Source organism: Somniosus microcephalus, chromosome 20 (assembly GCF_052327205.1).
Source record: "Somniosus microcephalus isolate GS21.2 chromosome 20, FLI_Smic_1.0, whole genome shotgun sequence".
In the NCBI taxonomy this organism is placed as follows: domain Eukaryota; kingdom Metazoa; phylum Chordata; class Chondrichthyes; order Squaliformes; family Somniosidae; genus Somniosus; species Somniosus microcephalus.
Genome location: NC_141006.1, coordinates 41,598,633 through 41,614,284, shown reverse-complemented (window position 1 = coordinate 41,614,284; position 15,652 = coordinate 41,598,633). Strand labels below are relative to the sequence as shown.

General features: G+C 45.3%; 1 protein-coding gene across 1 annotated transcript; it reads right to left on the bottom strand.

Annotated features, from left to right (window-relative positions):
* Positions 1 to 9,128: 9,128 nt before the first annotated feature.
* LOC147103147 (endogenous retrovirus group PABLB member 1 Env polyprotein-like) lies at positions 9,129 to 15,268 on the bottom strand. Its single transcript, XM_085962486.1, has 2 exons — positions 14,582 to 15,268; positions 9,129 to 10,082 (listed from the first exon to the last, which is right to left on the bottom strand). The coding sequence occupies exons 1-2, from the start codon at positions 15,036 to 15,038 to the stop codon at positions 9,799 to 9,801; spliced, it is 741 nt and encodes a 246-aa protein (XP_085818612.1). The 5' UTR covers positions 15,039 to 15,268; the 3' UTR covers positions 9,129 to 9,798.
* Positions 15,269 to 15,652: the final 384 nt, after the last annotated feature.

The window sequence follows — 15,652 nt, the reverse complement described above, 5'->3', positions numbered from 1 at the left end:
TTGATAGTCCAGTATCCTGATCGTGCGTCCATTACACGGAAGTAATGTGCTCCCACTAGCTTGGGTGTGATGTCATCTAGCGATGGTAGAGGGTAGTGAGGGCGTTTGATAGCCTTGTTCAAATCTCTGGGGTCGAGACAGACTCTGAGCTTGCCTGTACGTGGTTTCTCAACCACTACTAACGAGTTGACCCACTCTGTCGGTTCTGTTTTCTGGACGATGATTTCTGTATTCTTCATGCTCTGCAGCTCCTCCTTCAGGCAACTATGTAGAGCAAGGGGTATCCTTCTCAGTGGGCAAATCACAGGGGTTGCTGCTGGGTCAAGGTGAATAGTGCATTCACCTGGGAATAGTCCGATTCCTTTGAAAACGTCAGCAAACTCCTCCATGACTGTCTGCTTCTCAACTGGTGCTGTCAATGATAGCACTAGCTTGACGAGGTCCATGTCTAAACATGCCTTTAGACCTAGCACTGAAGGTGCTTGAGTGTCAACAATGTAAAAGTCCAACATCATCTCGCTTTTTTTGTACTTGCATTTCATCACGCATGTGCCTTTTACAATGAGCTGCTCACCCCCATAGCTGGTCAGTCTGCGTGAGGTGGGCTGTAGCTCACACTCATCCTTCAAGCTGTGATACTCACTCAGAGCAATTACATTAACCTGAGCTCCAGTGTCTAGTTTAAACTTAAGCTCTGTGCCCTGTTTTCCTATCTCAATACTGGCAAAGGCTTGCTCAGTCTCTGAAATCTGTTTTTTCTGTGACACAGAATCAATAAACAGTTCCTTTGCATTTGGCTCTCTATCTGGCATGTGGCTGTCACTCACTGTGTGTACTGTTTTTCAGAAAACAGTCCTGCAAACTTTAGCAAAGTGGTTCCGTTTACCACATTTAGCACATTGCCTTCCTTTGGCAGGGCAATGCTCTTTTTCCCCATGCATCTTGTTTCCACAATATCCACAGTTTTTGAAGCATTTTATGTCTGTGTCGCTCATTTTTAGAACTCTCTCTGTTCTTTCTGTTCTGAAACACGCTCTCTGGGCAGTGTTCTTTGGTGTGTGTCTATTAACTGCGTGCACTGTCTGTTCACTCGAGCTGCTCATGGCGCCAGTTATGGTTTTCCACTGTGCTTGGGCTATCTCGTGCGATCTAGCTATGTCCATAGCTTTGTCCAGCGTTAGCCCGGACCCAACATTCAAAAGTTTCTCTCTCACTTTAGCTGAATGTATTCCAAACACGATGTGGTCTCTGACCATCTCATCTTTATCTGAATATTCACAGTCTTTTACCAGTAGTTTTAACTCAGTCTCGAACTGTTCAAACAACTCACTAGCTCCTTGTACTTTCTCCTGAAACTTGTACCTAGTGAATATCGTATTTGTCTTGGGCATCACATATGATTCAAAACGGTCAAAATAACTTTTCAGTACCTTTGCTTCATCCGCGGTGAGAGACCATGGCCCAGTAATTCCGGTCCCAACGCGTGAGTACGGACGGGGTACTCACGCGTGGGCCCATTGGAAGTGCCGGATTTCAGCATGCACAGTGCATGCGTGGGAAACCGGCATTTCCTCCAAGGGGTTCAGAGGTCCAATGCGTGCGCGCAGGAGTCTGCGCGCACGCGTTGAACTTCCTTCTTTTTGACAGGTTTGCCCGTGTGTAAGGGCCTCAACGTTTTTAGAAATGTAAAAAGGAGACGTAAGGGCTTGATTCTTTAAGGTAAGTGGTCTATTATTTAAAATTATAACATTTTTTCCACAGCTTTATTGTTTTTAAGGACTTTACAGTAAGGTAAGTTTAATTTTAGACCCGATTTCTTAAAAAATTATTTTTTTCAAAAATTTGATTAATTGTTTAAAATAGTTTTTTAAAGTTATTTATAGTTCATTTAATTAGTGGGATTTAAAAAAAATGTTATTTAAAGTTTAAGTAGTGTTTTGGGCACCCGTAGTTTTCATGAGTTTGACAGTTCTTACTATCAAACTAATGAATGAAGTTTTCCCTCCCCTGATTGGCTGCCCAGTGCTCACCTGATCCCAGCCGGCACATCAAACTAAAACTACGCCACTGGATCAGGCAAGCACAGCGCGCCGACAGCTGAACCGGGCCAGTGACAGGAATTCCAAGCAGGCCCAGGCTTCAGCTGTCGGCGCGTCGGGTAAGTGCACATCGGGGGCTTGCATGCACGGCAAGCCCCCGAACCTAATTTCTGGGCCCATGTGTTAAAAATGTCTCTCCCTTTTTCTCCGATCCACAGGAGTAGGAAGCTGCATCTTTCTTCCTCCCCTTTGCTTTTCAACGGACCCGAGAACATTAACTGCACGTGTTGCTTGAACTTGCGCCATTCTCTATGTAAGTTCAAAGATCCCCAATTCATTCGAGGCAAGGGAGCTCCAATGATGTCCATTTCAAATCCCTGTTCTGACACCATGTCTTGTTTTGCACACTTTGTACAAAAATAATAAATTGCAGGACAACGGAGTATTACAGTTTAAACTCTTTTATGAAGCATCAGGTCTGTGAACTTACTCATACAGCACAGTGGGGACAAGATGGAGTTAGGACCCCTAGCCTGGGTCTTCTAAACAATAGTAGTCCTTACAGATGCCTGCAGGCCAATGACAACTCAGCATGTGATCACATGTGAATATAATAGGTATTCCTTACAGATGCCTGCAGGCCAATGATAATTCAATATGCAAATGTTACAGGATCTATACTGACTGGGATGGTTAGAGTATCAGGATCTATACTGACTGGGATGGTTAGAGTATCGGGATCTATACTGACTGGGATGATTATAGTATCGGGATCTATACCAACTGGGATGGTTAGAGTATCGGGATCTATACTGACTGGGATGGTTAGTGTATTGGGATCTATACTAACTGGGATGGTTAGAGTATCAGGATCTATACTGACTGGGATGGTTAGAGTATCGGGATCTATACTGACTGGGATGGTTAGAGTATTGGGATCTTTACTAACTGGGATGGTTAGCCTATCAGGATCTATACTAACTGGGATGGTTAGAGTATCGGGATCTATACTGACTGGGATGGTTATAGTATCGGGATCTATACTGACTGGGATGGTTATAGTATCGGGATCTATACTGACTGGGATGGTTAGATTATCTGGATCTATACTAACTGGGATGGTTAGAGTATCGGGATCTATACTGACTGGGATGGTTATAGTATCGGGATCTATCCTGACTGGGATGGTTAGAGTATCGGGATCTATACTGACTGGGATGGTTAGAGTATCTGGATCTATACTGACTGGGATGGTTATAGTATCGGGATCTATACTGACTGGGATGGGGATAGTTTAGTAATGACTTTAAATGAAATTGCGGAAGTAGAAAAGAGGACGCAGGCTCAAATTAGTAAAAGCTAATTTTAGGGCTAATTTCATGAAATTCTTTCTCAATGTATGGAATAGACTTCCAGATTGAGTAGTGGAGGCAAAAACTCTGGAAACTTTCAAGAAAACAATTGGATGCTTCAATGGGGGGAACATTCAGGTGTTCTGGATGTATGAATTAAGATGGGCTGAATGGCCTTCCTTCCTTACCCATAAATATCTCGTAATCTGTAATAATTTAAATAATTTGTGTACAGGGAATTATAGCCACTGAAACCGTTTGATGACAGGGATCTGCAGTAGTTGAGATGGTTATCACATAGGAATCTCTAATAACTGAAATAGTTAGAGAATAAAATCTATAATAGTAACTGTGAGATGGTTAGGGAATATATTTAATCCATCACTGAAATGGTTAGAGAATATGAATCTACAGTAATTGAGGTGTTTAGAGAACAGGAATCTATAGTAACTGAGATGGTTAGTGTATGATCTGTGTAACTACAGACCCAGATTTTTATTTTATGTTGATATATATAACTGCATTTTATAAACAATGCTCTATTAGGTGTGTGAACAGAGAGACCTGGGGGTATATGTGCACAAATCATTGAAGGTGGCAGGGCAGGTTGAGAAAGCGATTAAAAAAGTGTATGGGATGCTGGGCTTCATAAATTGAGGCATTGAGTACAAAATCAAGGAAGTTATGATGAACATTTATAAAACACTGGTTCGGCTTCAACTGGAGCATTGTGTCTAATTGTGGGCACTGCACTTTAGGAAGATATGTGAAGGCCTTAGCGAGGGTGTAGAAAAGATTTACAATTGAATGAAGCGGGTCTGATGACATAATTTGATGACGCGTCATCAGCTGGTTTCCTTAAAGGGACCATGCGCAAATTAATTTTGACAGTTGCGCTGTCGGTGTTCTACAGCATTGAGGTGCTGCAAACACTGACAAGCACTGCACAAAGGTGTGCGGCTGCACCCAGGCTCTCCCATGGCTCCCTCCATATGCTTATGGAGGGAGTCACAGCATGCAGGGAGGCCCACTTCCCTTCCCATGGGTGGAAGAGACCTCCACAGGACACCACGCAGCCTGATTGCACATTGTACAAGAGGGCACAAGCAGGGATGTCGTCAGGAGGACCAGGGCTGCAGCGGTGCAAACCTTTCCATGACTTCAGTAGATCATGAAACGTTACTGCAAAGCCAGTCTCAACCTCATCCTGCTGTGCCACCCATCACTTCCCCATCACTCTGCCTTCCCTACCCTACTCCTGCATATCCTTATTCACACCAACTTACCTTGCACCTCCACCCATCCCTCTGTCTACATTATCACTTCCCCATCTCACTAGCTGATCGTGGTGGGATTCTGAGGACCAAGGTGAGATTTTTTTCAAGGACACCGATGCTGATGGAATAGATGGCAGGTGAGGTTGAGATGACAGAAGCAATGTCAATGGTGAGAGAGGTTGTTCTAATGAGATGACATTGGATAGTGAGTTTGCTCCAAACACTTGCAAGCTGCATGAAGCTCAATCTGTCTTCCAAATGCAGTAAGCAACAGCTTCTAACCTTGCAAAGTGAACACCTATGAAATGGGAGCTTTTATAGACCATTTGCCGCTATGAAGTTTAGGAATCATCCCATGCTGACACAACACCCGACCTCCTTACCTGACGTGATCCCCGAGTAGCAGGGAAGCTGTTGGTGGACTCTAGAAATCTAATGGTAAGCTTAAAATACTATTTAATTGCCTCTTAACAACCCAGCAAATGATCTAAATTGCCTCCCATGCCGCTTGGTATCGGGTCTGTTCTGCGATGAGAGACCCGACATCTGGGAGACTAGTGTGGAGGCGGGTTGAGAGTGGGTTCCCTACCCGCTGTCAAAAAAAACATTTTTCCCAGCCGACCCGCCACTGAACGCATCCCCTGACCCCCCCAAAAAAATTCCGGCCTATGATTCTATGAGGTATTTCATGGAATATTTAAAGAATAAATCTGCATAAATTTTGCATCAGAAATTCTTAAAGAAAAGATTACTGCTCATGTATTTAATATAAGGCTTGTGAGCAGTGTTTTTACATTAGTTTGGTATGTTTTATGTTTTTTCAGCTGCAATCTCTCTGCAATAGTGTATATTACAATTTAGTGAAGATGTTCAAAATAAAAGCTTTTTATACAATGGAATTCAATCACTTTAGTTCATAGGATAATGACGTACAATCAGCACTGTGCACCTACTAAACCATTATACACTGGTCAATTAAAATTGTTTTTGAGACATGACTTCTCATGTTATAACCTTCAATAAACGATTAAAGATATGTTAGTAATTATTCTGCCATATTATGGATGCATTCATCTCAATTTGCTCTGTTCACTATTTTAATGGAGCATTAACCCATTTATTCTGAATGACTTGATGACTCCATAAACAGACTGAATTTGATACAAACACACTAAATGTTTGTACGATAATATCATACAGAATAATTTGTAGGCTATTATTTCTCAAAAGGTACAAAAAAAATCTACAATTAGGGTTTTAAACAAGGAAAGAAAACTTTTCTGATCCACATTACAAAAACCACAAATATAGAATCAAGTCATGCCATCCATTGTAATTGTGAATTCAACCTGGAGTCATAACTGTTAAAATATATTTTCTGCTATTCCCAGCTCATGTATATAGAAACTTCACTGAGCTCATAAAAGATATTCTTTAACAAAACAAACCTTTGTTTTCCTCCAGTATATTTCAGTGAAATTTTATTGTAACTATTGTTTTCTCTAAATAGGCAAAAAATATTCATCTCAACAGTCTAATATGGTGTAATTATATATAGAGGAATCTCTATGCAGGTTATTTGCAATGCTGTTTATTTGTGATGTCTGTGGCACTGCCAGTAATATACCACATACACCTCCAAAAGCAATGAGAACCACTCAATATATTCTTAATATTCCTTAATATTTTCATTTTGATGTAATTTGTGCCCTGCTTTTTAAATATCCGCTCTGTAATAATGTTTAATTTCAGAGGTCACTCAGCAGAGGAGTATATTAAAGCTTATAAAACTCATTTTCAGCCTGCAATATCAAGCTGTGATCAGGTTAGAAGGGCAGCATCTGTGAATATTTCATCTTTTATCATGCTGATAATAAGAAGATGACAGAATTGCATTATTACAATGAGATAATGCTCATTTTGCCTCAGCAGCTTGAAGCCAAGGTCTGTGTTACTCAATAAAGGATTCCAATAAGAAAGCAACTTTACGCAGAAGCCACTGTTTTATATTGGGCTCTGATGAATAAAAGATCTTCCGCTCGCAGACTGCAAGTTGCAGCTCACTGGTGGTGATAAAAAAAAAGCAAAGAATAAATAAAACAAATGTGAGTGTGACCGACCGGCAAAATAGCTGAAAAAATGGAAAGGTCATTTAAATAATCACCAAAGATTACACTTGAATAATTAAGCCACGGTGGAAACTAAAGTGCGAGTTTAATAAGGTTGTAGCATCGCCGGTTTTTGCTTACACATGAAAAATAATATGTTGGTACCCCAGACTAAGTTATCGGAGGATAATAGAAATCTAGCAGTGATTTATAAATCTTCAGTTCAATCAAGAGGTCTTGATAACATCATAGGATATACGGCACAGAAACAGGCCATTCGGCCCAGCCAGTCTATGCTGGCGTTTGTGCTCCACTCGAGCCTCCTCCCGTCTTTCCTCATCTAAATCTATCAGCATAACCCTCTATTCCCTTCTCCCTCATATGCTTGTCTAGCCTCCCCTTAAATGCATCTATACTATTCGCTTCAACCACTCCCTGTGGTAGCGAGTTCCATATTCTCATCACTCTTTGGGTAAAGAAGTTTCTTCTGAATTCCCTATTGGATTTCTTGGTGACTATCTTATATTGATGGCCTCTAGTTATGCTCTTCCCCACAAGTGGAAACATTCTCGCTGTGTCCACTCTATCAACATTTTTCATAATTTTAAAGACCTCTATTAGGTCACCCCTCAGCCTTCTTTTTTCAAGAGAAAAGAGACCCAGCCTGTTCATCCTTTCCTGATATATATACCCTCGCATTTCTGGTATCATTCTTGTAAATCTTCTGTGCTCCCTCTCCAGTGCCTCTATATCTTTTTTATAATATGGCGACCAGAACTGTACGCAGTACTCTAAGTGTGGTCTAACCATAGTTTGATACAGGTTTAGCATAATTTCCCTACTTTTCAATTCTATCCCTCTAGAAATAAACCCGAGTGCTTGGTTTGCTTTTTTTAATGGCCTTGCTAACCTGTGTCGCAACTTTTAGTGATTTGTGTATTTGTACTCTGAGATCCCTTTGTTCCTCTACCCCACCTAGACTCGCACCCTCCAAGTGATAAGTGACCTCCCTTTTCTTCTTAACAAATGTAATACCTCAGGTTAATCGGTGTTGAACTTCATTTGCCAATTATATGCCTATTCTGCAAGTTTATTAATGTCCTCCTGTAATTTGTTGCCGTCTCCTCAGTATTGACTATCCCCCCAATTTGGTGTCATCCGCAAATTTAGAAATTGTGCTTTTGATTCCAAAGTCTAAATCGTTAATGTAAATTGTGAACAGCAGTGGTCCCAGCACTGATCCTTGAGGAACACCACTACCCACCTTCTGCCACTGTGAATAGCTACCTTTACTCCTACTCTCTGCTCACTATCCTGAAGCCAGCCAGCAATCCATTCTGCTACTTGTCCCCTGACTCCGCATTCTCTGACCATGTTCATCGGTCTATTATGGGGTACTTTATCGAAGGCCGTTTGAAAATCCAGATAAGTTATATCTACTGCATTACCATTGTCTACTCTCTGTTACCTCTTCAAGAATTTAATAAGGTTGGTCAAGCAAAACTTTCCCATTTGAAATCCATGCTGACTATTCATTATTATATTTTTGGTTTCTAGATGTTCTTCTATTTTCTCTTTTAGTAGGGATTCCATTATTTTTCCTACCACTGATGTTAAGCTGACTGGTCTATAATTCCCTGGAAATGTTCTATCCCCCTTCTTAAATATTGGGATTACATTAGCTATCCACCAGTCCTCTGGCACTATGCCTTTTTCTAATGAATTACTAATTATGCATAGCAATGCCTCTGCTATCTCTTCCCTAGATTCTTTTAAAATGTGGGGATGCAATCCATCCAAGGGTTTTATCCTCTGAGTTTGGTTAGTTTATTTAATATATCCACTTTTTTTTATTTTAAATGCACTCATCTCATTACTAATCTCATCATCCAATGTCATGTCCACCTGTCCTATCTCCCTGGTAAATACTGAAGTGAAATAATGTTTTAATATTTCTGCCATCTCTCTGTCGTTAACTGTGGTATTATCCTGTCTATTCCTTAATGGCCCTAATCCCACCCCAACCTTCCTTTTTTTATTGATGTGCCTGAAAAATATTTTACTATTTTGTTTTATGTTCCTTGATAATTTAATTTCATAGTTCCTCTTTGCCTCCCTAATTGTTTCTTTGACTTCTCTCCTAATCTTTTTGTATTCTCGCTTATCATGCACTCCTCTGCTACCTATGTACTTAATGTATGCCTCTTTCCTTACCCTCAATTGCTCACTTATGGCTTTATTCATCCATGGAATCTCATTATTGTTTAGTTTGTTCTTCCTTTCAGCGGAATATATTTTCCTGCACTCTGTTGAACACTGTTGGGTGAAAATAAATTCACATCTAATCTGTGGTAAAGTAAAAGGTGCAGTTTATTGAAAACAGAGCTCTGGGAGAAGCGTCTCAGACCCCGCGGTCTGTGCGAGCACCTTCTCCCCGATCAACAAAATTCACAAGCTTATATACAGTACAAGACTGGAGCACATCGATAGCCTTGATTACATTACTTATTCCTTGGCCAGTCTGGCTTTGTGGCAACAGCCGCCCCCCTCCCCAATTATATTCCTTCAAAAACAACCTAATTATAACTTTACATCTTAGCTAAGCCCCTTCTTTTAGTTCTGTCTTTTATCTAAGTTTGTCCAGTTATCTGGACAGCAGGGTCCTTTCTTACTTCATTGTGGCTTCGGCTGATCAGTGACTCGTGATTGGACATGGTTAACCTTGTTATTGCAGCTTCTCATATCTCCACATGCTTAATCACTTTTGTAGTTCAGTCCATTGTGTTTTTAAACTAGTCTCGACTGAAACTAGGTTGTCCTGCTGTGTCGCTCGACTGCAACATTCAACTGGTTCAAATCCCAATCCTTCAATCCCTCCTATTGGTCCCGGTACAAATTTAGATTTTGCCCTGGGATACCAACTTCCAATGCCGTTTCTTGCCATCCACCGGGTAGTCACCCTGTATTGAGGGTTGGGCTCAATTGTCCTGAGCTCGTCCTTTGTTGCTCATCATGTGACTCTTTACATGTGAGACTCGTTGTCCTCGTCGTCTTCTCCTGTTGCTTGCAGTTCGTCTGTCGTTGATAGCCAGGGTTTTATCGCATCTCCAGATGCTACTGGAATGCCAGCGAGGGCCAATTTACAACATACTTTCAAAATCGTTGTCATAACACAACATATTGTCATCACTACAACAACAATTATAAATCCATGTATCAAATACGATCCCCATGATCCTCCGAAGAGCCAGTCCAACCAACCTTCCCCTGAGGTTTGGTGTAATTTCTTTACCTCCTTTTGTATATGTGATGCGCTATCAATTACTCATAAAAGACTGAGAGTTAAGAGAGTAACTAAAGGCTTTTATTAGCAAAGAACAGAGCATGCCTCTCGTGGTTGACTGGGTTCCAAGAAGGCAGGGGGCTGCAGGTCAATCACCTTTATACCTGGGCCTGTGTGGGTGGAGCCAGCCGAGACATGTTGAGGCATGCATAGGTACAACAGTGTGTAACAACAACAACAACAACAGTGGTTTACCACATTCACCCCTTGTTTAAAATTGAGTCCGGCGGGGTGAAGTGTACTAAAGGTTCGTGTAAGTAAGTCTATCAGGTGGCTTTGTATGCCGTCCTGATCGTCGTGGTGGCGGCGGTGATGGTGCAGCATCCAACGTTGAGTCTGGCGTCTCATTGAGTGGTTGGGTGGTCAATGACGGGTCCTGGGGCTGCGGCATGCCGTCTAGCGGGGTTGGGTTGTGGGTAGTGGTGGATGGCAATGGTAGTGTTTCAGGGGCACCCAAAGGTGCGAGATCTCGTGTGGGGGGTGTGTCCTCCCGCCCGTCCGGGTACGCTACGTAAGCGTACTGGGGGTAGGCGTGGGTAGTGGTGGATGGCGAGGGGGGTGTTTCGGGAGCACCCGAAGGTGCGAGGTCTCGTATGGAGACTGTGTCCTCCCGCCCGTCCGGGTACACCACGTAAGCATACTGAGGGTTGGCATGGAGGAGGCTCACCCTCTCGACCAGGGGGTCCGTCTTATGGGACCTCACGTGCTTCCGCAGTAGGACGGGTCCTGGAGAAGTCAGCCATGTCGGTAACGAGATCCCCGATGTGGACTTCCTGGGGAAGGAGAACATTCTCTCGTGAGGGGTAGCATTGGTGGCTGTACAGAGCAGTGACCGAATGGAATGGAGCGCCGCAGGGAGGACTTCCTGCCAGCGAGAGGTCGGAAGGCCCTTAGATTTCAAGTTTAAAAGGACTGCCTTCCAGACCGTCGCATTCTCCCTTTCCACCTGGCCATTCCCCCGGGGGTTGTAGCTGGTGGTCCTGCTTGTAGTGATACCTCTCGAGAGCAGGTACTGCCGGAGTTCGTCGCTCATAAAGGATGAGCCCCTGTCGCTATGAATATAGCTAGGGAAACCGAACAAGGCGAAGAGGTCATTCAGACATTTAATGACCGTGGTACTGGTCATGTCTGAGCAAGGGATGGCAAACGGGAAACGGGAGTACTCATCAATTATGTTGAGGAAGTACACATTGCGGTCGGAGGAGGGGAGGGGCCCTTTAAAATCGACGCTCAGCCGTTCAAAGGGGCGCGTGGCTTTGATCAGGCTTGCTCTGTCTGGCCTATAAAAATGCGGTTTGCACTCGGCACAGATTTGGCAGTTCCTGGTCATGGTCCTGACCTCCTCGATGGAGTAGGGCAGGTTACGGGATTTGATGAAGTGAAAAAACCTGGTGACCCCCGGGTGGCAGAGGTCATTGTGGAGGGTCTTCAGTCTATCGACCTGCGCGTTGGCGCATGTACCACGTGATAGGGCATCTGGGGGCTCATTGAGTTTCCCGGGCCGGTACAAGATATCGTAATTGTAGGTGGAGAGTTCGATTCTCCACCTCAAGATCTTGTCGTTCTTGATTTTGCCCCTCTGCTTATTATTAAACATAAAAGCTACTGAACGCTGGTCAGTGAGCAGGGTAAATCGTTTTCCGGCCAGGTAATGCCTCCAATGTCGCACAGCTTCCACAATGGCCTGGGCCTCCTTTTCGACAGAGGAGTGTCGAATCTCGGGGCCCTGGAGGGTCCTTGAGAAAAAAGCCACGGGTCTCCCCGCCTGGTTAAGGGTTGCAGCTAGGGCAAAGTCGGATGCGTCGCTCTCCACTTGGAAAGGGATGGACTCATCCACTGCGTGCATTGTGGCCTTCGCAATATCTCCTTTTATGAGAGTGAAGGCTGCACAGGCCTCTGCTGTCAGGGGGAAGGAGGTGGACTTGATGAGGGGTCTGGCTTTGTCCGCATAGTTGGGCACCCACTGAGCATAGTACGAGAAAAACCCTAGGCATCTCTTCAGTGCTTTTTGGCAGTGGGGGAGGGGGAGCTCCATAAGGGGGCGCATCCTGTCGGGGTCGGGGCCGATGACTCCGTTCTCCACTACACAGCCAAGAATGGCAAGGCGCTTGGTACGAAACATACATTTGTCCTTGTTGTATGTTAGGTTCAGCCGCTGGGCCGTACGGAGGAATTTCTCTAGATTAACATCATGGTTCTGCTGGTCGCGGCCGCAGATGGTGACGTTGTCTAGATAGGGGAAAGTGGCCTGGAGCGCGTTCTGGTCGACCATCCGGTCCATCTCCCGTTGGAAGACTGAAACCCCGTTGATGACGCCGAAGGGAACTCTGAGGAAGTGGTAGAGACGACCGTCAGCTTCAAAAGCTGTGTACTGGTGGTCCTCAGCCCTGATGGGGAGCTGGTGGTATGCCGACTTCAGATCAATCGTCGAGAACACCCGGTATTGTGCTATCTGATTGACCATGTCAGATATGCGGGGGAGTGGGTATGCATCTAGCTGGGTGTAGCGATTGATCGTCTGGCTGTAGTCAATAACTAGGCGCTGTTTTTCGCCAGTCTTCACTACCACCACTTGTGCTCGCCATGGGCTGGTGCTACTTTCAATAATCCCTTCCTTCAGGAGTCTTGCTACCTCGGATTTAATGAAGCTCCTATCCCCGGCACTGTAACGCCTGCTTTTGGTAGCGATGGGCTTACAGTCGCGGGTGAGGTTAGCGAACAAGGAGTGGGGGGGACTTTAAGGGTGGAGAGGCTGCAAATGGTGCGCGGCGGGCGGTTTAAAAGCTGCTGGCTGCAGACTGTGAGTGGGGGGAGGGGTCCGTCGTACGCTAATGTGACACTCTTAAGGTTGCACTGAAAATCCAACCCCAGTAGAACGGCAGCGCAAAGATGGGGCAGGACCAGGAGTTTAAAATTTTTGTGTTCTGTGCCCCTTACTGAAAGGGTCACTACACAGTAGCCACCGACGTCCGCTGACTGGGCTTTGGAAGCCAAAGAGATCCGATGTCGCGTCGGCAGGACCGGGAGAGAGTAACTGCGCACCGTGTCGGGGTGGATAAAGCTTTCCGTGCTCCCGCTGTCAAAAAGGCAGGTAGTGGCGCGGCCGTTTACCTTAATGTCCATCATGGACCTGGACAGTTGATGAGGGAGAGATTGGTCCAGCGTCACGGAGGCCAGCGTATGGTCGAGTGAGTCGATGTGGTCGTCAGATGAGGCGGTGGTTGAGTCCGGGTCCCCCGTGGTTGAAGTTGGAGACGTCCGAGATGGCGGACAAAATGGCGGCGCCCATGGTCCCGATCCCCACGCGGCTGGGGGAGCCCAAGATGGCAGACAAGATGGCTGCCCCCACGGTTCGCACGCGGCGCTGCTGGCGTTAGCGGTTTTACCTTTGCAGGCGCTGACATAGTGTCCTTTCTTCCCGCAGCCGGAGCAGGTAGCGTTTCTCGCCGGGCAGCGTGCTCTGGGGTGTTTTGCCTGGCCACAAAAATAACATTTCTGTGCCTTGGACATCGCAGCAGCAGTTGAAGGTGGCGGTCCCATGACCCAAGGTTGTGGCGTCCACGTTGCGGAGTGGTTAGGGGAGAAGGCGTCCATATTCCTGTGGGCCGCGTCGAGCGAGAGCGCGAGGGACACTGCCTTTCTCAGGTCCATTTCTCCCTTTTCCAACAGTCTCTGCCGGGAGTAGTCGGACCTTAGACCCGCAACGAAAGCATCTCGGATCAGTCCCTCCGTGTGTGCTGCGGCTGATGCTTCTTTGCACTCGCAGTCTCGGCCGAGTAGCCGTAGTGCCCGTAGGAAGGCCTCCACCGATTCCCCGGGCTGCTGTCTGCGGGATCTTAAGAGGTGCCGGGCATAGACCGTATTTACCGGGCGTGCGTATTGCCCTTTTAGTAGACCGATAGCCGCCGCGTAGGTCGTCGCGTCCTGGATTATTGTATAAACTTGGTGGCTCACCTTTGAGGCCAGGATTTCCAACTTGTTTTCGTCCAGGGTCACAGTTGAGGCTTGCAGGTAGGCCTCGAAGCAACGCAGCCAATGCGCGAATTTGGTACCCGAACCCGCTTCTTGGGGGTCTAGGTCCAGGCATGTTGGTCTGAGGGCTCGCAGCAGCTCCTGTTGCTCAGCGTTTGGTGCAGCAGCCTGCTGTTCAGCGTTTGGTGCAGCAGCCTGCTGTTCAGCAAATGTCGACATTTTGTTTTTGCTAATAAAATTGATGCGCTATCAATTACTCATAAAAGACTGAGAGTTAAGAGAGTAACTAAAGGCTTTTACTAGCAAAGAACAGAGCATGCCTCTCGTGGTTGACTGGGTTCCAAGAAGGCAGGGGGCTGCAGGTCAATCACCTTTATACCTGGGCCTGTGTGGGTGGAGCCAGCCGAGACATGTTGAGGCATGCATAGGTACAACAGTGTGTAACAACAACAACAACAACAACAACAACAACAGTGGTTTACCACATTATGCTCGGCCAAATTGGTTATATTCTCTGAGCTATCTGGTATGTAGGTGCAGCACTCAGCGCCTATCATTGCGCATGTGCCACCTTCTTTAGCTAGGAGATAATCAAGGGCCATCCTATTCTGGAGAGCTATTGTTCTCATAGCCACCATTTCTGCACTTATTTCAGACAGGGCTTCAGCTGTGTCATTAGCTACTTTCTCTAATACCGATGCTACGAGTCGAATTTCCTTTATTGCCCTAGCCGTCCCATACCCGGGGAATAAAATAGCGAAGAACCGCTCTGTTTCTGTAATTGCCCTTTTGGAGCGATAATGGTGATGATCTGCTAGGGAGGGCAAGTGATGGATGTATGGCACCACATATCCCAAATAGCAGGACCCAGTCCAATTTCGTGGAAGCCATGGGTATGCCTTATGTCCGCAAATAAAATAGGTCCCGTTATAGGCAGTTAGGTTCATATTCGTTGTGAATGTGGAAAAGCCAGACTCGCCGTTACTCCCTGTGATTCCGTTCCATTTCCCCCCACTAGTGAGGTTAGTTAAACCAGTTGTGTTAAACCACCAAACTTCTAAGGGTGAACCTTGTTCGAGGGTTGTCCAATTATGTTTACAACGACTGTTTCCTGCTTCCAGATTCCCCTCTTCCCCTCTGCTTACATTCCTTATCCAACATATCGCCCCAACGGGTCTTCCTACCCCAGTTGTGTTTGTGAGGATAAAGTACGGTGGCTTTTCGCTTATATTATACACGGGTTTGTACCATCCTTCAAACATGTTTAATGGATATCCTGCACTCCTGAACTGTACTCTTTGTTCCTCCCGTTTTCTGCTCTGGGTGTCCTTACCATTAGTACTACTGCTCGTATTGTTTCTACTAACTAACCATTCTGCCATTTGAATTATGTTCAATGGTATTGGTCTAAGAGGGATTCCCTCGTTGGAGTGGATTGGGATATGGCTACATACCCAACACGCACTTTCTCCCTTGTCCCTTACATACACATAACTCATATACAAAAACGTATTAACATGTAACTCTCGCTTTTCCCGTGCTGGGTGGCATGTCACTCCGG